Below are 24859 nucleotides of genomic sequence, written 5' to 3'. Positions count from 1 at the left end.
TTTGAGGTCAGGAGTTCAACCAGCTTGGCCAACATGGTGAAACCCTGTCTCTACTAAAAATATAAAACATGGTCCAGGCGTGGTGGCTCACACCTGTAATCCCAGCACTTTGGGAGGCCACGGCGGGTGGATCACAAGGTCAGAAGATCAAGAACATCCTGGCTAACATGGTGAAACCCCGTCTCTACTAAAAATACAATAAATTATCCAGGCGTGGTGTCGGGCACCTGTAGTCCCAGCTACTCGGGAGGCTGAGGCAGGAGAATGGTGTGAGCCCGGGAGGTGGAGCTTGCAGTAAGCCGGGATCGAACCACTGCACTCCAGCCTGGGCAACAGAGTGAGACTCAGCCTCAGAAATAACAACAACAATAAAAAAGCTTTGTTTTTTGTTTTTGTTTTTGAGATAGTCTCGCTGTGACGCCCAGGATGGAATGCAATGGCGTGATCTCAGCTCACTGCAATCTTTGCTTTCTGGAAAACCCTTTGTTTTAATCCCAATTTCCATTTACTTCTTTTCCTTTTTATTATTATTATTATTTTTTTTTTTTTTGAGAAGGAGTCTCGCTCTGTCACCCAGGCTGGAGTGCAGTGGCGCCATCTCGGCTCACTGCAAGCTCCACCTCCCAGGTTCAAGCAATTCTCCTGCCTCAGCCTCCCGAGTAGCTGGGACTACAGGCGCATGACACCACGCCCGGCTAATTTTTGTATTTTTAGTAGAGACAGGGTTTCACCATGTTGGCCAGGCTGGTCTCAATCTCCTGACCTCGTGATCTGCCCTCCTCGGCCTCCCAAAGTGCTGGGATTACAAGTGTGAGCCACTGCACCCGGCCCTAACCTGATGATTTTATCAGCATCTGTAAGATAAGGCTTCAGGAACTGGTAGATTCTGCAGGAGTAACATGGGGTGCCCATAGAGAAGGGGCCCTCTTATGACCACAGCATTTACCATAACCTGTGTAATGGGCATATTCAGTGGGTGAAAATTCCTGTCACCACAGAGCCAGTTGCACATGACTTGTATACAAAGCATATCAGCTGCTTCTTCGGGGTGCTCCAATTGGCATTTATAGGGGAAGCTGGGCAGTTCCCTTCTGAGGGTAAACAGATTTTTTTTTTTCCGGAAGACAAGGTCTCACACTGTCACCCAGGCTGGAGTACAGTGGTGCAATCACAGCTCACTGCAGTCTCAACCTCTCAGGCTCAATCGATCTTCCCACCTCAGCCTCCTAAGTAGCTGGGACTACAGGGGCTCACCACCATGCTCAGCTAATATTTGTATTTCTTGTTGAGATGGGATTTCACCATGTTTTCCAGGCTGCTCTTGAACTCCCAAGCTCAAGTGATCCACCCACCTCAGCCTCCTAAAATGCTAGGATTACAGGCGTGAGCCACTGTACCTGGCCAACACACTTGGCAGTGGCTTTTATCCAGTCCACCAGGCTATGAGCATGCTGGCCCTTCACGAATATTCATAGGTCCTCTTACAACCTGTTGAATACGTACACCTTGTCAACCCATTCAGCATAAATTCCTGTCTCATCTTTCTCTCTCTCAAAATGATCTATGCCAGAGGCTACACTTCCCAGTCTAATGGCCACCTTACCACTGCAACCCCTGATAAGAAATAATGTCTCCTCTCCAAACTTGTAGATTTCTGTGTATTTTGTTTTTGTTTTTGTTTTTGTTTTTTTCCTGAGACGGAGTCTCAACTCTGTCCCCCAGACTGGAGTGCAGTGGCAAAATCTCGGCTCACTGCAACCACCGCCTCACCAGTTCAAGCGATTCTCCTGCCTCAGCCTCCCGAGTAGCTGGGACTACAGGTGCCCACCACCATGCCCAGCTAATTTTTGTATTTTTGGTAGAGACAGGGTTTCACCATGTTGGCCAGGCTGATCTCAAATTCCTGACCTCAAGTGATCTGCCTGCTTTGGCCTCCCAAAGTGCTGGGATTACAGGTGTGAGCCACCATGTGTGGCCAAATCTCCTGATTTTAAGTTGACGCCTTAGAATATCACATTATCATATGTTCTGCAGAGTGATCACTCTTCTGAGGAGGAAAACAAAGGGAACAAAGGAAAAATCAACTAAACAAAGGTCAAAACCAAAGCATTACAGTTGGGAAGCAATTCAGTAGGAGATGTGGAAATTGTGAAGCAAAAACTCCAAAGTTAAACAAAGTTACCATGTAAATTACACCACAATAAAACAAAAACAAAAACAAAAAATTAAAACCAGGAGCTTCAGTTGTCTAAATCAACGTATACAACATTCTTCTTCCGGTCTTATGATGCATTTAACAAGATCTCTAGTATCTACTCAAGCTAACCCATGAAATGTAGCTAATGGTAGATGAGTAAGATAAAGGCTGTCCAGATCTTTATCTGAAAGAGGCCGACAAGAAAGACCAGAGTATTTCATGAAAATCTGAAGGGAGAATAAACATTTCACTCACTACCTACCACGTGCCAGGCCTGTACCAGGGGATTGACAAAAATTGATGGGTCTTATTATCTCCAATTTACAGATGAAAAAACTGAAGCTCCAGGCTGGGCGCGGTGGCTCACACCTGTAATTCCAGCACTTTGGGAGGCTGAGGTGGACAGATCACCAGGTCAGGAGTTGGAGACCAGCCTGGCCAATATGGTGAAACCCCGTCTCTACTAAAAATACAAAAATTAGCTGGATGTGGTGGCACGTGCCTGTAGTCCCAGCTACTCGGGAGGCTGAGGCAGAAGAATAGCTTGAACCAGGGAGGCGAGGGTTGCAGTGAGCCGAGATTGCGCCACTGCACTCCAGCCTGGGCAACAGAGCGAGACTCCATCTCAAAAAAGAAAAAAAAAAAAAAACTGAAGCTCAGTGGGTTACATGGTAGGTAAGGTCTGGAGCCAAGTGTTAAACCCGTGTATCTGTTAAAAGAAAAACTTAAGACAAATTAAATTTAACAGAGTTTAATTGAGTAATGAACAATTAGCGAATCAGGCAGCTCCCTGAACCAGCATAGGTTCAGAGAAACTCTGGGGCTGCCATATGGTTGGATAATAATTATAGACAGAAAAAGGAAAGTGACATACAGAAAATGGAGATGAGGTACAGAAATAGCCAGACTGGTTAAGGTGTGGCACTTGCCTTTATTTGAACATGGTTTTAACAGTGACCACTTGTGATTGGCCAAAACTCTGTGATTGGTATAAGAGAAGGTTATAGTCTATTTACACCTCCAGTTAGGCCACTAGGTGAGGAGAAATCTTTAGGCCTAAATTAAAATATGTAAGGAGGCAGCTTTAGGCTAAACTTAATTTAACAATTCTCTTGGCCTGGCGCGGTGGCTCATGCCTGTAATCTCAGCACTTTGGGAGGCCGAGGAAGGCGGATCACCTGAGGTCCAGCGTTGGAGACCATCCTGGCCAACATGGTGAAACCCCATCTCTACTAAAAATACAAAATTTAGCTGGCTGTGGTGGCAGGTGCCTATAATCCCAGCTACTTGGGAGGCTGAGGCACAAGAATGGATTGAACCTAGGAGGGTGGAGGTTGCAGTGAGCCGAGATCGTGCCGCTGCACTCCAGCCTGGGTGACAGAGCTAAGCTCAGTCTCAAAAACACAAAACAAAACAAAGAAAGCCAATTATCTGTTTTTGGCCAACTTTCAATTTTGAGAGATTGATAAAAACTTGAGGCATTGATGTCAATCTGTCACCATCGTGAATGGACTTTTTTGGTCTGAAATCCCACTGAGAAACAGAGCAGTGGGTTTTGTAAGGTGGGAATAAGGAAATAGAGCAACAAGGAAAAACTTCATTATTTCAGGTTACTTTTTTGGGAACAGTTGGAGCAGAGGGGAGTTTCTTATTATGCTGGAATTTCTTGTTTTCAGGAGGAAAAAACTGGTCTGTTTTGGGGTCTCTCTGTTTTCTTTAAAGTTTCTGTTTGTTTATGTAGCATTTAGCATGGGTGGCTCCATTTTGGTTTAGTCTTTTGGAGTCTAGTTCAGGAGCTCAGGCCAGAAAAACAGCCTCCCATAACTTTACTAACATCTCTTTGTAATATAACATTCTGTCCACAAATGCTTGGTACATGGCTATAGGTTTCTGGCTTAAAAAATGATTAACAATGGGCTGGGCGCGGTGGCTCACGCCTGTAATCCCAGTACTTTGGGAGGCCGAGGCGGGTGGATCACAAGGTCAGGAGATCGAGACCATCCTGGCTAACATGGTGAAACCCCGTCTCTACTAAAAATACCAAAAACTAGCCGGGCGTGGTGGCGGGCGCCTGTAGTCCCAGCTACTTGGAGGCTGAGGCAGGAGAATGGTGTGAACCCGGGAGGCGGAGCTTGCAGTGAGCCGAGATCGCGCCACTGCACTCCAGCCTGGGCGACAGAGTGAGACTCCGTCTCAAAAAAAAAAAAAAAAAAAAAAAAAGATTAACAATGTACCCTCACCTATCCTGAATCTGGGCCCCTGTGGCCTCTCTCATACTACCGTGGCCACCCAAGCTGCCCTGAGGTTTCCCAATGAAGGTGGCTCACATCCGTATTCCCAGCACTTGGGAGGCTGAGGTGGGAGGATCACTTGAGCCCAGGAGTTCAAGACCAGCCTAAGCAACACAGTGAGACCTCATCTCTACAAAAAATAAAAATGCAAAAATTTGCCGGGTATGGTCCCAGATACTTGGGAGGCTGAGGTGGAGGATCAACAGAGCCCAGGCGGTCGAGGCTACAGTGAGCTGTAATAGTGGCACTGCATTCCAGCCTGGGGTACAGAGTGAGACCCTGTCTCAAAAAAGAAAAAAATAAATAGAAGTGAATAAGAAAGCAAAGAAAACCCAAATACAAACCCTGCAAGAGGAGAGACAGAGAGGCGTGGAAAGACAAAGGAGGAACAGTTCGTAGAAGTCTCGTTGTAGCCTGGACCCAAGGTGCTGTATTCACTGGACAATCATCCATAGATGCTTACTCTGTACCAGGTGTGATGCCAGATGCTGGGAATTCAGAGATGACTGAGCCATGGCCCCTGCCTTAGAATGAGCTCTCAGTTTAGTGGAGAAGGCTTACATGTAAACAGATAAATTACAGTGCAGGGTAATTAGAACCATAATAGAGTAATGTAGGAAACACACAGAAGCCAAAGAAAGGAATAATGAATTCTATTTGAAGAGGAGGAGCTAGGAGGAGAAGAGAGCTGAGGCCTTCCTGTGAGAAGGGTGGGTGGTGGTGCAGGGTGGTGGTGTTCCCCTCTGAATAACCTGGAGGCTGCCAGGGGGGCAGAAGGAAGAGAGCATTTTAGGCAGCTGGAGTGTGCATGGGCAGAGTTGAAGATTAGCAACTGCAGGCCACTGTGGAGGGAGTGCAGGACTCCCCTGGGCAACCTGGTGAAGTCACTTCTGCCCATTACACTTTATTCACTGGAGCAGCTAAGAGTGAACAGAAAAGCAGCGCTCATGCTGTCAGACCCTTTGTCCAAATGAAAACATGCACGGCATGCACCAAGGCCCAGTGTGTAAATAAGAAGCAGATAATTTTTTTTTCTTATCGGGAAACAGATCTCCCACTGTTTGGAAATATATTTTGAAACATTCTCTTTTTTTTTTAAGACAGAGTTTCACTCTTGTCGTACAATGGCGCGATCTTAGCTCACTGCAAACTCCGCCTCCTGGGTTCAAGTGGTTTTCCTGCCTCAGCCTCCCAAGTAGCTGGGATTATAGGTGGCTGCCACCATGTCTGGCTAATTTTTGTATTTTTAGTAGAGACAGGGTTTCACCATGTTTGCCAGGCTGGTCTCGAACTCTTGACCTCAGGTGATCTGCCAGCCTCAGCCTCCCAAAGTGGTGGGATTACAGGCGTGAGCCACCGCAACCAGCCAAAACATTCTTTTTTATTATTTTATTTTTATTTATTTATTTAGTTAGTTATTTATTTATTTTTGAGACACGGTCTTACTCTGTCACTCAGGCTGGAGTGCAATGGCATGATCATAACTCTCTGCAGCCTCAAACTCCTGGGCTCAAGCAATCCTCCCACCTCAGTCCTCCAAGTACTGAGACTGCAGGTGTGTACCACTATGCCCAGCTAATTTTTTTTTTTTTTTTTTTTTGAGACGGAGTCTTGCTCTGTCGCCCAGGCTGGAGTGCAATGGTGCGATCTCTGCTCACTGCAGCCTCTGCCTCCCGGATTCAAGCCATCCTCCTGCCTCAGCCTCCCAAATAGCTGCAGCAGATTACAGGAGTCCACCACCACACCGGCTAATTTTTGTATTTTTAGTACAGACAAGGTTTCACCATGTTGGTCACACTGGTCTCGAACTTCTGACCTCAATGATCTGCCTGCCAAAGTGCTGGGATTATAGGTATGAGCCACAGCGCTCAGCCCTCAGATAATTTTTGTAAATTAGTTTTTTAGTTTTTGTGGGGATGGGGAGGTCTTGCTATGTTGACCAGGCTGGTCTCAAATTCCTGGCCTCAAGTTATTGTCCTGGCTTGGCCTCCCAAATTGCTGGGATTACAGGCATGAGCCACAGGTGTCCGAAACCTTCTGGATGGGGGTGGAGAGGCAGATCCCCACCATAGGTCTGAAATTGCACCAAAACTTTGAAAAGAGGGCAAAGCTGCTTCAGCTGAGAGAAGGAGGAGCTTTCAGGGGAATTCTAGAGGGGAGAGAAGAGAGTCACACCACATCTGCCATGGCCTCCTGTCTCCACTCTTACCCTGCCCAAGTCCCTCCTCCACTTTATCAAAATCAGGAGACAGCAATCCTTCTAAAATGCAAACATGAGCATGTACCCCTCTGTTCAAAATCCTTCCATGGCTCCCCTCACTGTGAGAAAAGAAGCCAAACTCCTCCAGGCTAGGCGCGGTGGCTCACGCCTGTAATCCCAGCACTTTGGGAGGCCGAGGTGGGCGGATCACAAGGTCAGGAGTTCGAGAACATCCTGCCGACATGGTGAAACCCCGTCTCTACTAAAAATACAAAAATTAGCTGTGCGTGGTGGCGTGTGCCTGTAATCCCAGCTACTCGGGAGGCTGTTGCAGGGGAATCGCTTGAACCAGGGAGTCAGAGGTTGCAGTGAGCTGAGATTGTGCCACTGCACTCCAGCCTGGTGACAGAGCGAGACTCTGTCTCAAAAAAAAAAAAAAAGCCAAACTCCTGACCACACCTCCCAGGCCCTGCATCCTCTTCCCACTGGCTGCTGCCTAGGCCTCATGGGTCAGCTTCCCTCATTTCCCTCCAGTCACCCTCCTGTCTTCATTTTTTCCAAATTCATCACACTTCCAGCTCGTTATCTATCGCAGATAACCTCATTAGGGATCTATGGCAGAAAATAAGACTGAAGAATGCAACCAAACGTAGACAGACTTTTTCACAAGATAGTCGGTCTCTCGGGCTTATTCAAATTCCAAGGGAATCATTTACAAGTTAATTCCCATCTCTTGGGTCCATTCATTTCTCCTTTTTAAATAATTTTTTTTTTTTTTGAGACGGAGTCTCACTGTGTTGCCCAGGCTGGAGTGCAGTGGCCGGATCTCAGCTCACTGCAAGCTCCACCTCCCGGGTTCACGCCATTCTCCTGCCTCAGCCTCCCATGTAGCTGGGACTACAGGCGCCCGCCACCTCGCCCAGCTAGTTTTTTGTATTTTTTAGTAGAGACGGGGTTTCACCGTGTTAGCCAGGATGGTCTCGATCTCCTGACCTCGTGATCCGCCTGTCTCGACCTCCCAAAGTGCTGGGATTACAGGCTTGAACCACCGCGCCCGGCCCTTTTAAAATAATTTTTATATTTTTGAGACAGAGTTTTGCTTTTGTTGCCCAGGTTGGAGTGCAATGGTGCAATCTCGGCTCACTGCAAGCTCCGCCTCCCTGGTTCAAGCGATTCTCCTGCCTCAGCCTCCCAAGTAACTGGCATTACATGCATGTGCCACAACACCCGGCTGATTTTTGCATTTTTTAGTAGAGATGGGGTTTCACCACGTTGGTCAGGCTGATCTCGAACTCCTGACCTCAAGTGATCCACCCACCTCAGGCTCCTAAAGTGCTGGGATTACAAGGTGTGAGCCACTGCGCCTGGCCCCATATATTTCCCCACAAAATCACATACTACCTCTCAACATTGCTGCACCCCCATTTCCCCTCCCTTATGAGGAAGGAGGCTACATAAGCATCTGGACCACTCTGCGTTATTAGGTCATCATTCTCCTGTGGTTCCCTTGCACTTGTGCATGTGACATAAATTTTGTACACCTTTTTCTCCTATTAATTTGCCAACTGTCAGTTCCTTTTCAGGGAGCCTTTATAGGGCTAGAGAGCAGAGAAGAAGCTTTCCCTTGGCCCTACAGCTCCTTGAGGTTGGCTGTTGACTCTTTTCCTCATTGCTGTCTCTTCAGCATCTAGAATGGTGCCTCCAATGTAGAGATGCTTGATAAACATGTGTTGAGCCGGGCGCGGTGGCTCACATCTGTAATCCCAACACTTTGGGAGACTGAGGGTGGATCAAGAGATCAGGAGTTCGAAACCAGCCTGTCCAGCCTGTCCAACATGGTGAAACTCCGTCTCTACTAAAAATACAAAAATTAGCAAGGCATGGTGGTGGATGCCTGTAATCCCAGCTACTTGGGAGGCTGAGGCAGGAGAATCGCCTGAACCTGGGAGGTGGAAGTTGCAGTGAACCGAGAAAGGGCAGTAGAGCAAGACTCCATCTTGAAAAAAAATTAAAAACAGGCAAACAAAAAACAAAAACAAGCAAACAAAAAACATGTGTTGAGGTGCTTTCTGTTGAGTGGCAGAAAGCTCTGGAAGGGCTTTGGACATTCATGCGTCCAGGCCCGGGAACCAGATGAGGTTTAAGGCAACTTCAGCTAGAGTTTAAAAGGGGCAGGTAGGCCTACAGCTGGCACATAGGTTAAATGTAAAGTGGCTCAAACAGGATCTGATGAGGCAGAAGCAGAGATGGGGACCTGGTGTCTCTTTTTTTTTTTTTTTTTTTTTTTGAGACGGAGTCTCGCTCTGTCACCCAGGCTGGAGTGCAGTGGCCGGATCTCAGCTCACTGCAAGCTCCGCCTCCCGGGTTCACGCCATTCTCCTGCCTCAGCCTCCCGAGTAGCTGGGACTACAGGCGCCTGCCACCTCGCCCGGCTAAGTTTTTGTATTTTTAGTAGAGACGGGGTTTCACTGTGTTAGCCAGGATGGTCTCGATCTCCTGACCTCGTGATCCGCCCGTCTCGGCCTCCCAAAGTGCTGGGATTACAGGCTTGAGCCACCGTGCCCGGCCTTGGACCTGGTGTCTCACTGCCTTCATGTTCTTTCTTCTGGCTCAATCCCCACATCAGGGTGCACCCTAGAGGTACCAGCATTAGCAATAGGGCAGCTTTCCTTGTTTCTGGGATGGACAGAAAATGGGCCTTGAGACCCTTCCCACCATAGGAAGGCATCTCTTGCACTCTGGAGACTGAGGACTTGCTATGGTGGAACAAGGAGCAGCCTCTGGCAATGGAGGAGATGCTGGATCTCCATACAGGCAGGGTGGGTGCAACGGAGTGGAGCTGTGGCAAATGTGGGCACCTCTGTCCTGAGGGTCCTGGATGTGTCATGCCTGGAAACATGAGGACATCCTTCCAAGGTGCCCACCTCGACCTCTCTGAGCTGCAATCTTTGACTTTCTGTGTTTGGTCACAGACTAGAGGTGGTCTGTCCCTAAACAGAAGAAGATAGGCAAAGATTAGAAAGGAGAGAGGAAAGAGCTAGAGAGAGAGCCTGGGAGAGATGTAGGGACAGGAAAAAAGGGGCAGAAGGAAAAAGGTATGGAGAGAAGGAATATAAAGAAAAAACTTTAGGCCAGTTGTGGTGGCTCACGCCTGTAATTCCTGCACTTTGGGAGATGAAGGTGGGTGGATCACCTGAAGTCAGTTCAAGACCAGCCTGTCCAACATAGTGAAACCCCATCTTTACTAAAAATACAAAAATTAGCCGAGCATGGTGGTGGGTGCCTGATTCCAGCTACTTGGGAGGCTGAAGCCGGAGAATCACTTGAATCCTGGAGGCGGAAGTTGCAGTGAGCTGAGATTGGGCCACTGCACTCCATCCTGGGCAACAGAGCCAGACTCTGTCTTTAAAAAAAAAAAAAGATAAAGAAAAGGCTGGGTGTGGTGGCTCATGCCTGTAATCCTAGCACTTTGGGAGCTGAGGAAAGCGGATCACAATTTCAGGAGATCGAGACTATCCTGGCCAACATGATGAAACCCCATCTCTAGTAAAATACAAAAAATTATCTGGGCGTGGTGGCGCGCACCTGTAGTCCCAGCTACTCAGGAGGCTGAGGCAGGGGAATGTTTAAACCCTGGAGGCAGAGGTTTCAGTGAATCGAGATCGCACCACTGCACTCCAGCCCAGCTACAGAGCAAGACTCCATCTAAAAAAAAAAGGAAAGAAAAATCCTCCTCAGAGCAGGGAAAGATGAAGACATAAAAGGAAGGAGAGTCACTGGGAAAGAGAGAGGGAGAGAGACACAAAACAAAACGGCTGGAATGAGGTGAAAGTTATAGCAGCAGGATGTACTGACCTTGACCTTGGAGAAAAAGAGAGGGGAAGGGAGGAGTGAACGTGGCATCTTTGGCTGCTGTTCTGTTTCACTCCCACAACTCATCCCCCTGGAGTCCCAGCCATTTCCAGATCCTCAGGGCGGGACTGCCTTTGCTATCTGGGATGAGTCCTTGGCACCAGATGGTAAGCCTGTGAGGGGTGGGGTGCTCTGAATGCCTGACTAGTCATTTATAATTGAGAGTACTTATTCCAACCCCTTCTGGTCCTCTGTCCTTCCCTCTTCTTGGACCTGCTGAATCAGAGAGGTCAGAGGGCCAGTCCAGGAGGGGTCAGGCGCTAGGTCCCTGGAGTCGGTCCTAGGGATTTTAGGCTGAGAGAAATCAGTCCTGAAAGTGAAGAGCCTACAGAGGAAAAAAAAAAAAAATCTATGACATCACCCCTGGGGGTGTTACAGACCTAAGAAAGAAGCAATGGCTGGGTGGCCTACAGCCCCAGGAAGATTCAGCCATGGTACCCAGGAGACTTGAGAGCCCAAAGCCCAGAATTACCCCCAGAGAGACACCTGTAGACCTTCGGATCCTCAGCTTCGCACTTCCCACTGGACTGACTCTGTCTCCAGCGGGGCAATAGGCACGTGTTCACTGTGCACCTGCAGCCCCAGGCATCCTTCTCAGAGAGAGATGGCTTGGGAAGGGTTTGGCATATTGAGGATAAATAGATGAGTGGATAAAAAAAAAAAAATGCAGGCCAGGTGCGGTGGCTCATGCCTGTAATCCCAGCACTTTGGGAGGCCAAGGCAGGCGGATAACAAGGTCAAGAGATTGAGACCATCCTGGCAAACATGGCGAAACCCTGTCTCTACTAAAATTACAAAAATTAGCTGGACGTGGTGGTGCGTGCCTGTAATCTCAGCTACTTGGGAGGCTGAGGCAGAATTGCTTGAACCCGGGAGGTAGAGATTACAGTAAGCCGAGATCGTGCCGCTGCCCTCCAGTCTGGAGGATAGAGCCAGACTCTGTCTCCAAAAAAAAAAGAAAGAAAAAAGAAAGCAATTACAGCAAAATATTAACCATAGTATAATCTATACGGTGGTTATATGAGTGTTGACTACACAATTCTTTTTTTTTCTTTTCTTTTTTTGAGACATGATGTTTTAATCATGGCTCACTGCAACTTTGACCTCCTGGGCTCAAGTGATCCTCCTGCCTCAGCCTCCTGACTAGCTGGGAGCACAGGTGTGCACCACCATCACTAGCTAATTGTTTTATTTTTTTGTAGAGATGAAATCTCCCTATGTTGCCCACATTGGTCTTGAACTCCTGAGCTTAAGCAATCCTCCTGCTTCGACCTCTCAAAGTGCTGGGATTACAGGCATGAGCCACTGCACCCAGCCTCACTATACAATTCTTTCTTTCTTTTTTTTTTTTTTTTTGAGATGGAGTCTCACTGTGTTGCCCAAGCTAGAGTGCAGTGGCGCGATCTCAGCTCACTGCAACCTCTGGCCCTCAGGTTCAAGTGATTCTCCTGCCTCTGCCTCCTGACTAGCTGGAATCACAGGCACCAGTTATCACACCCGGCTTTTTGTACTTTTACTAGAGACGGGGTTTCACCATGTTGGCCAAGCTGGTCTCAAACTCCTGACCTCAGGTGATCCACCTGCCTCGGCCTCCCAAAGTGTTGGATTACAGGCGTGAGCCACCGTGCCCGGCCACTGTACAGTTCTTTAAACTTTTACATGTGTTTGGATTTTTCATATTAGAAAAAGGAAAGAAAAAAATGTCTGGCAAGTAGTCGGCACTCCTAAGTGTAAGGTTTTGGAAAGGGAATATATTCCCTTTCTGGGATAATCCACATTTCAAATGCCTGGGAGGGGCTCTGTTTGTCCTGACAGATGGCAGATTTCAGGGGAGGGCATCTACCAAGCCTAGAGGTGATAAGCCACTTTGCCCACCCAGAGCTGCTGGTGGTGACCTTAGGTTTACTATGTTCCTCCTGATATATGGCACTTGGCCCAGAGTGGACTCCACCTTGCCACCTGTCACCTAGGCTGGAGTGCAGTGGCATGATCTTGTCTCACTGCAGCCTCAACGTCCTGGGCTCAGGCGATCCTCCCCACCTCCCTCCTGAGCAGTTGAGGCTACAGGTGCTCATCACCTTGCCCGGCTAATTTTTGTTTTTGTTTTTTGTTTTGATAGAGATGGGGTCTCACTATCTTGCCCAGGCTGAGCTAGAACTCCTGGCCTCAAGCGATCTGCCTCTGCCTCCCAAAGCATTGTAATGACAGGTGTGAGCCACCATGCCCAGTCAGGAACTCAAAGAATCTTGCCCTATGCTGTAGTATCTGTTGACTATGGTGTGAGCCACCATGCCCAGCCAGGAACTCAAAGAATCTTGCCCTATGCTGTAGTATCTGTTGACTATGGGGGAGAGGCAGGATAAGGTGTTCCAGACCCCGCCTGACACCTGATCCGAAGAGGTTGCTCATGTTTGCTCAGGAGGTGAGGTTCACACAATAAAGGGCAGGGGGAGGGCTTGGACCTGGTATAAAACATCTGGAAGTTTCCAGGGGGCTGCTTTGCATCTGAAACTGCCAGGTGAGGGGTGGCAAAGATGCCGGAATCTGAGTTGGGGGGGAATTCAAATCGGAGTTGGCGAATAGGATGCCTGGAAGGAGTGGCAGGAAAGACTTGAGTTAATTGGGGCTCCTGGGTCTGCACTAATCTTAGGTGCAAAGCTGTCTAGGTCTCTGCTGAAGGACTGGGGACACCTGGTTCAGGTGTCCAGGTGTTCAGGGGAATGGACATGGCCAGATGTGTGTTAGTGGAGAAAAGAATAGTGACACATAGACCAGGTACCTGGAGTCTAATATCTTGAGCTGGTCCCAACTCCTTCTGCAACTTCTCTGTCTGTCCTAGTTCCACCAGCACTGCTTGGCTACTGGTGCTGGCACGGTCCCTTCTGTCACCAACTCTGCTCCCCAGGTGACACAGAGGCACCTCGAAAATTCTTCTTTCCTTGCGACCAGGTGGATGCTAGGGATTTAAACCACTTATGGTGCCCCATAAGTCAGGCCAATTCACCACAGATGGTGAGGCTTTCTTTGCTCAGCCTCTGGGCTTGGTAAACTCAGCCGTCTCTTTGCTTGTGAGAGGTCCTCTACTCCCTCCTTAGAAAACTTCTTTCCTGGCTATGGCCACACCAACCCAAATGTACCTGAGTTTGGCTGATTTCAAAAAACTTTTCTGCTTTGTGCCAGGATGGAATAAGGCTTAATCCAGATAGTTAGGGTTCATTTTCAGGCTTGAGAGAAAAGAGGAGGGCTTGGCTACAGCCAGACCAGGGAGAGCTGGAGGGATCAGGGACATAGAAGGTAGCATCAGGGAGGAACAGGACTATAGGCTATGGACAGTCATTTCTATGCTCAAGACTGGGTCTGCTGGGTCTGAGTTGAAGGACGAAGAAGCCTTGGTCTGAGCTGCAGGTCAGGAGTGCCTGGGTCAATCAAGTCCACAAGGAAAAAGGTGAATCTTTATTTGCTCTTTTCTTCCCACTCCAGCCTCAGAATGTTGACAGTCGCTCTCCTAGCCCTTCTCTGTGCCTCAGCCTCTGCCAATGCCAGTAAGTGAGATACCAGAGCCTGGTAATGGGGACATGGGAAGGCAGGAGGCTGGTTTCAGGTGGGAGCTGAGTTGTGGGAGGAACAGGGGTGGTGCAGAGAAACTGAACTCCTGGAAGATTTCTCCCTCCAACTCCTGCTTGCCCCTCCAGTTCAGGCCAGGTCTTCCTCCTATAGTGGAGAGTATGGAGGTGGTGGCGGAAAGCGATTCTCTCATTCTGGCAACCAGTTGGACGGCCCCATCACCGCCCTCCGGGTCCGAGTCAACAACTACTACATCGTAGGGTAAGATTCTTTGAGTTGCTGGCTGGGTGCAGTGGCTCATACCTGTCATTACAATGCTTTGGGAGGCAGAGGCAGATCACTTGAGGCCAGGAGTTCTAGCTCAGCTTGGGCAAGATACCAAGACCCCATCTCTACCAAAGAAAAACAAAAACAAAAACAAAAATTAGCCGGGCATGGTGGTGAGCACCTGTAGCCTCAACTACTCAGGAGGGAGAGGCGGGAGGATTGCCTGAGCCCAGGATGTTGAGGCTGCAGTGAGCCAAGATCGTGCCACTGTGCTCCTGCCTGGATGACAGAGTCTCTTTGCTGGCAAAATAATTGAAGTTCCCTGTAGGATCTTCCAAGGCTCACCCAGGCTTCACAGTCTGTAGGACTAGCAGGAGACTTGTCATCCCTGTCATCACCCTTCTTTCTCCTTCCTCCTCCCCTCTTTCTCAGTCTCCAGGTGCGCTATGGCAAAGTGTGGAGTGACTATGTGGGTGGCCGCAGTGGAGACCTGGAGGAGATCTTTCTGCACCCTGGGGAATCAGTGATCCAGGTTTCCGGGAAGTACAAGAGGTACCTGAAGAAGGTGGTCTTTGCGACAGACAAGGGCCGCTATCTGGCTTTTGGGAAAGACAGCGGCACAAGTTTCAATGCTGTCCCCTTGCACCCCAACACCGTGCTCCGCTTCATCAGTGGCCGGTCTGGTTCCGTCATTGATGCCATTGGCCTGCACTGGGATGTTTACCCCAGTATCTGCAGCAGCTGCTGAGTCCCCTCTCCTTGGCAGGGACACTGTGATGAGGAGTAAGAACTCTTTTATCACTAACCCCCATCCAAATGGCTCAATAAAAAAATATGGTTAAGGCTAGTGTGTGTGGGGGCATATGTGGCTGGGATATCTGCCTCCTGACTCAGCTGGGGACGTGCAAATCTCACTTCTGGCTGGCTTTGGACATCTGTCTGGAAGAGTGGGAAGATGAGGGAGAGGTGTGTGAGAATCCTGGGCTTGTACTATGATTTATCAAGAGGAGATGAGACTCTGGCTTCCATCAACGCTCTTCAAGGACAGCTCCTTAGAACATTGATCCAAACTGGAGTCCTGGGTCTGAGGGGAAGGCCTAGTTGTGGCTTATACCAAAACCGCAGATGTCCCACTCTCCAGCTCTCCTCATCCCTGGTCCTCCCCTTGAGAAAGTGCTGAACTCACTTGCTGTGTGTGGGTGGCCAGGACCATTAGCCTTTGTTCTTTCCTGGAACCCACCTAACTCCTGAAACTTAGCTGAAGTCTGTGCCCGAGGACCCTGCCCTGTTGGCAGGCCCAGTTCCTCCTCACCTCTACCCATGAGCCCCAGTGTCCTGCTAAGCCCTCTCAGATCTGGGATTCCTCCTTCCTCAGGAAGCCACCACCTTCTCAACAGTGGAAACCCTGCCCACAATACGCTCTTAGGCTTTAGACATCAGAAGGTTACAGTGGACTGGGGGAGGCTGACACTAGGCTGAACTCGTTAAGGAATGAATGGGAGGTAAGAAAACACAGGCAGCAAGAATCGAGTGTTTCGAGAAGTTTGGCTCTGGTTTGCCAGAAATAGGCAAGTCAGTTATCAGGGGTGTAAGGAAAAAGGGTTTTGTGTCTTTTTAAAATCCTAGACAGGAGAGTCACGAGCATGTTCACATGATAAAGAGGAAGAAAGAGAAAGAGGCTGGCGATTCTGAAAAGAGATCACTGATGAGGTCTCAAAAGAGATGGAAGAGGATGGTTTATGCAGTTGGGGATATAAATTTTAAGAAGGGAAGAAAATTAAAATGAGTGAAGGTATGCGTTAGTTTTGTGAAAGTTATCAGTATATGGCCGGGCACAGTGGCTCACATCTGTAATCCCAGCACTTTCGGAGGCCAAGGCAGGCGGATCATTCGAAGTCAGGAGTTGGAGACCAGCCTCCAACATGGTAAAACCCTGTCTCTACTAAAAATACAAAAATTAGCCAGGTGTGGTGGCCCACGCCTGTAATACCAGCTACTTGGGAGGCTGAGGCATGAGAATCACTTGAACGCTGGAGGCAGAGGTTACAATGAGTTGAGATAGCGCAACTGCACTCCAGCCTGGATGACAGAGCAAGACTCCATCAAAAAAAAAAAAAAAATTTAAAAAAAAGAATGTTATCAGTATCAGAATGGAGTCACATATGTCATATCCTAACGAAATGGAACCAAGCTGACACCTAAATTAAGTGTCACACCTGATAACACCTTGGAGGACTGGGTGGAGAACCAGCAGACAACAGCAAGGAGTGGCAGAGTCTGTAGACCAAGGTCAGGTAAAAGGATCACCCATCATGTTGGGCGTCAGATGAGGCAGGTTCACACACTACCTGAGGAAGCTGGTCTTTGTGACAGACAAGAGCTGCTCTGCCTCTTGGGAAACATAGGCACCAGTTTTAGTGCCACCCTGTTGCACCCCAAAGCTGTCCTTTAACTCATCAGTTACGGTGCTGGATCCCTCATCACTGCCAATACAGGGCTAGCAATATGTCCGCCCCAGTGACTGCAGCTGCTGCGGAGCCCTAGCCTCCTCTCTGGCAGGGGCCCTGTGGTGGGACTTCTCTATCATTAACCTCCATGCAGTTGACTCAAGAAAAGGATATGGTGGTTGGGCAAGGGGGCTCACGCCTGTAATCCCAAGACTTTGGGGCTCAAGTCAGGAGGGTCGCTTGAGCCCAGGATTTCAAGACCAGCCTGGGCAACACAGCAACCTGTTTGTAGGCAAAATGAGGAGTTGAAGTTCCCTGTAGGATCTTCCAGGGCTCAACCAGCCTTCATGTGCAGGGGCACTGGCAAGAAATCTGTCATCCCTGTCACCACTTTGAAGGTCTCAGGGTGTATGTAGTTCCTGAAAAGTTCAAGTCCCACCTGAGACTCTGGTCTTTTTGAGGGACAAGGGCTGCTAACTCCTTTTGGGAAAGATGAATGTCAATGCTGGCGTCTCACAACACAGCATCATGCTCTGATTCATCAGTGATTCCCTAATCAATGCCATTGGCTTGCATTGTGACTGTCTATCCCAGCCTATCCAGTGACTTCAGCAGCTGCAGAGCCCCAGCTTCTTCTTTGGCAGGGGCACTGTGGTGAGGAGGGAGGATTCCCTTACCATGAATCTCCATCCAATTGGTTCTATGAACTGATATGGTGGCCCAACTGTTGCGGGAAGTCAGGGACCCTGAACAGAGGGACTGGCTAGAGCCACAGCAGAGGAACATAAATTGTGAAGATTTCATGGACATTTATCAGTTCCCAAAATTAATACTTTTATAACTTCTTACACCTCTTTACTGCAATCTCTGAACATAAATTGTGAAGATTTCATGGACATTTATCAGTTCCCAAATAATACTCTCATAATTTCTTATGCCTGTCTTTATTTTAATCTCAATTCTGTTATCCTCATAAGCTGAGAATTTACATCACCTCAGGACCCTGTGATGATTGCATTAACTGTACAAATTGATTGTAAAACATGTGTGTTTGAACAATATGAAATCAGTATACCTTAAAAAAGAACAGAATAACAGTGATTTCAGGGAACAAGAGAAGATAACCATAAGATCTGACTGCCTGCAGGGCCGAGCAAAAAGAGCCATCATTTTCTTCTTGCAGAGAGCCTATAAATGGACGTGCAAGTAGGAGAGATATCACTAAATTCTTCTCCTAGGAAGGAATATTAAATATTAAGACCCTAGGAAAAGAATTGCATTCCTGGGGGGAGGTCTACAAATGGCCCTTCTGGGAACGTCTGTCTTATGCAGTTGAGATAAGAACTGAAATACGCCCTGGTCTCCTGCAGTACCCTCAGGCTTACTAGGATTGGGAAATTCCAGCCTAGTAAATTTTAGTCAGACCAGTTCTCTGCTCTCAAACCCTGTTTTCTGTTAGGATGTTTATTAAGACAATATGTGCACAGCTGAACACAGACCCTCATCAGTAATTCTAATTTTGCCTCAGAAGCATGTGATATTTGTGACTCTACTCCCTGTTCGTACACTCCCTCCCCTTTTGAAATCCTTAAAAAAAACTTGCTGGCTTTGCGGCTCAGGTGGGGCATTACGGACCTACCGATATGTGATGTCACCCCCCGCGGCCCAGCTGTAAAACTCCTCTCTTTGTACGCTTTCTCTTTATTTCTCAGACTGGCCAACACTTAGGGAAAATAGAACCTACATTGAAATATTGGGGGCTGGTTCCCCCGATACCCAACACCATGGCTCACGGCTGTAATCCCAACACTTCCAGAGGCCAAGGCAGGAGGATTACTTGCACTTTGGAGTTTGAGGTTGCCATGAGCTATGATTGTACCACAGCACTTCAACCTGGGTGACACAGTGAGAGCTTGTCTCTAATAAGATATTTTAAAAAATGCCATTTTAAAAGTGTACACTTTCATGGTTTTTAGTATATTCACTGTGTTGTGTAACCACTACCACTACCTCATTCCAGAACATTTCCATCACCCCCAAAAGAAGGCGGTTACATCTGTTCACTGTAGTGCCAATTACTCAACCCCTCATCATCCCCTGGCAACCACCACTCAGGTGTACTTTCTATGTCTGTGGGTTTGTTATTGTAATTTGAAAGTTAATTGATGTTACTTTGATTTCATTTTGAATACAGTAAATATGAATCAAAACCTATATATACGGAGCATCTTCACAAGCCTCATTTTTCACTGTTGCCCAGGCTGGAGTGCAGTGGCACGATCTCGGCTCACTGCAACCTCCGCCTCCCAGATTCAAGTGATTCTCCTGTCTCAGCCTCCCGAGTAGCTGGGAATACAGGCGCCCGCCACCATGCCCGGCTAATTTTTTGTATTTTTCGTAGAGATGGGGTTTCACCGTGTTAGCCAGGATGGTCTCCATCTCCTGATCTCATAATCTGCCTGCCTCAGCCTCCCAAAATGCTGAGATTACAGGTGTGAGCCACTGCACCTGGCCTGGAAGTTATTTTTTAAAAATCAATTGTTTCTTTCTCTGTCATCCAAGCTGGAGTGCACAGGCATGATCTCGGCTCACTGCAACTTGCACTTCCTGGGTTCAAGTGATCCTCCTGCCTCAGCCTCCCAAGTAGCTGGGACTATAGGCACATGCCATCACATCTAATTTTTTTTTTTCTTTCAGATGAAGTCTTGCTCTGTCCCCAGGCTGGAGTGCAGTGGTGCAATCTCGGCTCACTACAACCTCCAACTCCTGGGTTCAAGCAATTCTCCTGCCTCAGCCTCCTGAATAGCTGGGATTACGGGCATGCGCCACCATGCCTGGGTAATTTTTGTATTTTTAGTAGAGATGGGGTTTTGCCATGTTGGTCAAGCTGGTCTCAAACTCCTGACTTCAGGTGATCCGCCCGCCTTAGCCTCCCAAAGTGCTGGGATTACAGGTGTGAGCCACCTCACCCAATCCTTTTTTTTTTTTTTTGATACAGAGTCTTGCTCTTTTGCCCAGGCTGGAGTGCAGTGGTGCAATCTCAGCTTACTGCAACCTCTACCTCCCAGGTTCAAGTCATTCTCCTGCCTCAGTCTTCTGAGTAGCTGGGATTACAGGTGCCCGCCACAGCACCCAGATAGTTTTCTGTATTTTTAGTAGAGACGGGGTTTTGCCATCTTGGTCAGGCTGGTCTCAAACTCCTGAGCTCAAGCGATCTGCCCACCTCGGCCTCCCAAAGTGCTGGGATTACAGGCATGAGCCATCGTGCCCAGCAAATGCTGTCTCGCTTCTAGGAATCAATATAAATCATCTGGCAATTAATTTTTTAAAATTTTATTTTCAGACAAAGTCTCGCCCAGTTGCCCAGGCTGGAGAGCAGCAGCACCATCTCAGCTCACTGCAACCTCCACCTCTCAGGTTCAAGCCATTCTCTTGCCTCAGACTCTCGAGTAGCTGGGATTACAGGTTTGCAACACCATGCCTGGCTAATTTCTGTATTTTTACTAGAGACAGGGTTTCACCATGTTGACCAGGCTGGTCTTACACTCCTGACCTTAGGTGGATCACCTCGGCCTCCAAAAGTGCTGCGATTACAGGCGTGAGCCACTGCTCCCAGCCTTAATTTTTATATTTTTAGTAGAGACATGGTTTCCCCATGTTGGCCAGGCTGGTCTTGGACTCCTGACCTCAAATGATCTGCCCACCTCAGCCTCCCAAAGTGTTGAGATTACAGGTGTGAGCCACCACGCCTGGCCAAACTACTCTAATTTCTACCAGCCAGATGCAGATCCTTAAAACAACCCTAGGAGGTATTTCAACCATTATACCCTTTTAATATCTGAGGAAATGGAGGCACAAAGAGGCTAAATCTTTGGTCTGGGTGGCCTGGCACTAAGGCCCTGTAACTAAATGATTTATTCAAACAGAAGTCCTATCTGCTTGATCTATGCTCTTTTCACTATTTCTGGCAGGTTTCTTATAAAATATCTGGAGTTAGCAACAAACGTGAAAACTGAACAGCATTTTCCGACGGACAAGGAAGACCAAAGTGTCAATTGCCGATGCCAGAGATTCTCAAAGTATGGTCCAGAGACTTCTGGGAGTCCCTGAGACACTTTCAGTGGGTCTGCAAGTTCAAAATTATTTTCATAATAAAACTAAGATACCATTTGACTTATCTTGCATTGTTTCTCAAGTATATAGTGGAGTTTTCAAAATACTATATTGTATGTGACATCACAACCGCATGAATGCAGAAGCAGATATGAGAATCTAGTTTTATTATTTGTCTTTGAGACAAGGTCTCCCTCTGTCACTAAGGCCAGAGTGCAGTGGCACCATCACGGCTCACTGCAGCCTCAACCTCCTGGGCTTAAGCAATCCTCCCACCTCAGCCTCCCAAGTAGCTGGGACCATAGGTGTGTTCCACCACACCTGGTTAATTTTTTTTTTCTAAGAGATGGAGGTAGGCTGGGCACAGTGGCTCACGCCTGTAATCCCAACACTTTGGGAGGCTGAGGCGGGCGGATCATGAGGTCAGGAGATCGAGACCATCCTGGCTAACATGGTGAAACCCCATTTCCACTAAAAATACAAAAAATTAGCCGGGCATGGTGACGGGCACCTGTAGTCCCAGCTACTCGGGAGGCTGAGGCAGGAGAATGGCGTGAACCCAGGAGGCGGAGCTTGCAGTGAGCCAAGATCAAGCCACTGCACTCCAGCCTGGGCGACAGAGAGAGACTCCGTCTCAAAAAAAAAAAAGAGATGGAGGTCTAGGCCGGGCTTGGTGGCTCACACCTGTAATCTCAGCACTGTAGGAGGCCAAGGCGGGTGGATCACCTGAGGTCAGGAGTTCAAGACCAGCCTGACCAACATGGAGAAACCCTATCTCTACTAAAAATACAAAGTTAGCTGTGCACGGTGGTGCATACCTATAATCCCAGCTACTCGTGACGCTGAGGCAGGGGAATCGCTTGAACCTGGGAGGCAGAGGTTACAGTGAGCCGAGAGATTGTGCCACTGCACTCCAGCCTAAGCAACAGAGTGAGACTATGTCTCAAAAAAAAAAAAAGGGCACACCTCTCTGGTTTTTAGTATGTTTACTACATTACACAGCCATCATCACTACTTCATTCCAAAATATTTAACATTTCCATCACCTCCAAAAGAAACTCATTATATGTTGTGGGAAGTCAGGGACCCTGAACGGAGGGACCAGCTGAAGCCATGGCAGAAGAACGTAAATTGTGAAGATTTCATGGACACTTATCACTTCCCCGATCAATACCCTTGTGGTTTCCTATGCCTGTCTTTACTTTATTTATTTATTTATTTATTTATTTATTTATTTATTTATTTTTGAGATGGAGTCTCGCTTTGTCGCACAGGCTGGAGTGTGGTGGCGCGATCTTGGCTCTCAGCCTCCGAGTAGCTGGGACTACAGGTGCGCACCACCACTCCCGGCTAATTTTTTGTGTTTTTAGTAGAGACGGGGTTTCACCATGTTAGCCAGGATGGTCTCGATCTCCTGACCTCATGATCCGCCCGCCTCGGCTTCCCAAAGTGCTGGGATTACAGGTGTGAGCCCGGCTGCCTGTCTTTACTTTAATCTCTTAATCTTGTCATGTTCGTAAGCTGAGGATGAGTGTCACCTCAGGGCCCTGTGATGATTGGGTTAACTGCACAAATTGTTTAAACAATATGAAATCTGGGCACCTTGAAAAAAGAACAGGATAACAGCAAGGTTCAGGGAACAAGGGAGATAACCGTAAAGTCTGGCTGCCTGTGGGCCACGTGGAACAGAGTCTATTTCTCTTCTTTCAAAAGCAAATAGGAGAAATATTGTTGAATTCTTTTTCTCAGCAAGGAACATCCCTGAGAAAGAGAATGCGTTCTTAAGGGGAGGCCTCTACAATGGCCGCTTTGGGAACATCTGTCTTTTACGGTTGTAGATAAGAGATGAAATAAGCCCTGGTCTCCCATAGCACTCCCAGGCTTATTAGGATGAGGAAATCCCCGCCTAATAAATTTTGGTCAGACGGTTGTCTGCTCTCAAACCCTGTCTCCTGATAAGATGTTATCAATGACAATGCGTGCCCAAAACTTCATTAGCAATTTTAATTTTGCCCGGTCCTGTGATCTCACCGTCTCCATTAGCCTTGTGATATTTTATTACCTTGTGAAGCATGTGATCTCTGTGACCCACATCCTATTCGTACACTCCCTCCCCTTTTGAAAATCACTAATAAAAACTTGCTAGTTTTGCGACTTGGGGGGCATCACAGAACCTGTTGATTTATGATGTCTCCCATGGACACCCAGCTTTAAAATTTCTCTCTTTTGTACTCTTTCCCTTTATTTCTCAGACCAGTTGACACTTAGGGAAAATAGAAAAGGACCCACGTTGAATATAGGGGGTGGGATTCCCCCGATAATTATATCTATTGCTGTAGTGCCAATTCCTCAGCCCTTCACCATCGCCTGGCAACCACTACTTAGATGTACGTTTTGTGTCTATGGGTTTGTTACTCTAATTTTTAAATTCATTAATGTCACTTTAATTCGGTTTCATTTCACATACAGTATATATGGTCAGGCCCGGTGGTTCACACCTGTACTCCCAGCACTTTGGGAGGCCAAAGCTGGTGGATCACTTGAGGTCAGGAGTTTGAGACCAGCCTGGCCAACATGGTAAAAACCTATCTCCATAAAAATACAAAAATTAGCTGACCGTGTTGCTGCATGCCTGTAATCCCAGCTACTCGGGAGGCTGAGGCAGGAGAATCATTTGAACCCGAGAGGCAGAGGTTGGAGTGAACCGAGATTGAGCCACTGCACTCTAGCCTGGGAGATGGAAGTGAAATCCTATCTCAAAAACAAAAAAACAAAAGCCCTCATATACGCAAAACATCTTTAGAGGCCTCATTTCTAAAAACTGTAGTGGGATCCCAAGGCAAAACGTTTCAGAAACACTGATGTAAGATTTGTGTTTTTTGTTTTGAGACGGGGTGTGCAGTGGCACCATCTCAGCTCACTGCAACCTACATCTCCCAGGTTCAAGCGATTCTCCTGCCTCAGCCTCCCGAGTAGCTGGGATTACAGGTGCGACACCACCCCCGGCTAATTTTTATGTTTTTAGTAGAGATGGGGTTTCGCCATGTTGGCCAGACTGGTCTCGAGCTCCTCACCTCAGTGATCCCCCCGCCTCAGCCTCCCAAAGTGCTGGGATTACAGGACTGAGCCACCAAGCCCGGCCTGGGTTTTGTTTTGTTGTTCAGTAGGGTGGAACATAATGTCTAAACCTGGGCCCTACCTACCTGGTGCTCAAAAGTGGAATGACAGTCCCTAGCCAACCTTTCACAAAGGACAGAGAGCTACTCAACGGACCGCTGTACCCTTAAAGACTGGGAACCGGAACCGCGGGTGAGTGGGACTGAATCACAGAACAAGCGTTTTCCACGCTTCGCCGACGTGCTGAGTCCCAAGTTATAAAGACAGGAACATCCCAGCTGCTCTCCTGGGCTGACATGGACGCGAAGGGACCTACAGTGGCCTTGGGCCCAGCAGGCAGCGAGTGCAACGTGACTACCCACAGTCCAGCCCCTGGGGCCCAGATCTACAGAACCGACCAGACGTGACAGCCCTTTGGCTGGGGCTGCAGTCCCACGATCCACACAACGACTCTGTCTCCGCAGACGCGCCACCAACCACGGAGGCAAGAAACTGCAGAAAATGAAACGAAAGGGAGCCCAGTGCCGGGCGGCGCTCAGCAGCTCCCCCAACGGCCACCGTCGTCAACATCTCCGCGTAGGGGTTTGAACCGCAGCGCGCTCTCAGAGGTCAACGGTTGCGCGGCCCACGCGCGCGCATGCGTCCTGACCAGTGGAACCTTTTCTTGGAGACCCGGAGGCGAGCGCTGGAGGGCGGGATAGTGGCGAGCCACCCGCAGGAGCTTCCGGCGGCGCGTAGTCGTGATTGGCGG

General features: G+C 48.3%; 1 protein-coding gene across 3 annotated transcripts in view; it reads left to right on the top strand.

The window, feature by feature from the left end:
- The window catches only part of ZG16 (zymogen granule protein 16), a 34992-nt gene extending 19698 nt beyond the window's left edge, over nucleotides 1–15294 (top strand). For 2 of the 3 annotated variants that reach the window (XM_045382909.3, XM_065537306.2), the window contains exons 2-4: nucleotides 14081–14142; nucleotides 14293–14425; nucleotides 14864–15294. In XM_045382909.3, the coding sequence (XP_045238844.2) occupies nucleotides 14088–14142; nucleotides 14293–14425; nucleotides 14864–15179 (504 nt within the window). In that variant the 5' untranslated portion in view covers nucleotides 14081–14087 and the 3' untranslated portion in view covers nucleotides 15180–15294. Of the gene's footprint in view, nucleotides 1–13064; nucleotides 13119–14080; nucleotides 14143–14292; nucleotides 14426–14863 lie in introns of those variants that run through there. The other variant, XM_005591577.3, reaches the window with a different exon arrangement.
- The last annotated feature ends 9565 nt before the right edge of the window (nucleotides 15295–24859 follow it).

This window comes from Macaca fascicularis, chromosome 20 (genome assembly GCF_037993035.2).
Source record: "Macaca fascicularis isolate 582-1 chromosome 20, T2T-MFA8v1.1".
Classification (NCBI taxonomy): domain Eukaryota; kingdom Metazoa; phylum Chordata; class Mammalia; order Primates; family Cercopithecidae; genus Macaca; species Macaca fascicularis.
Note: the sequence above shows the minus strand (reverse complement) of the source record. Positions and strands in the feature narration are given on the sequence as shown.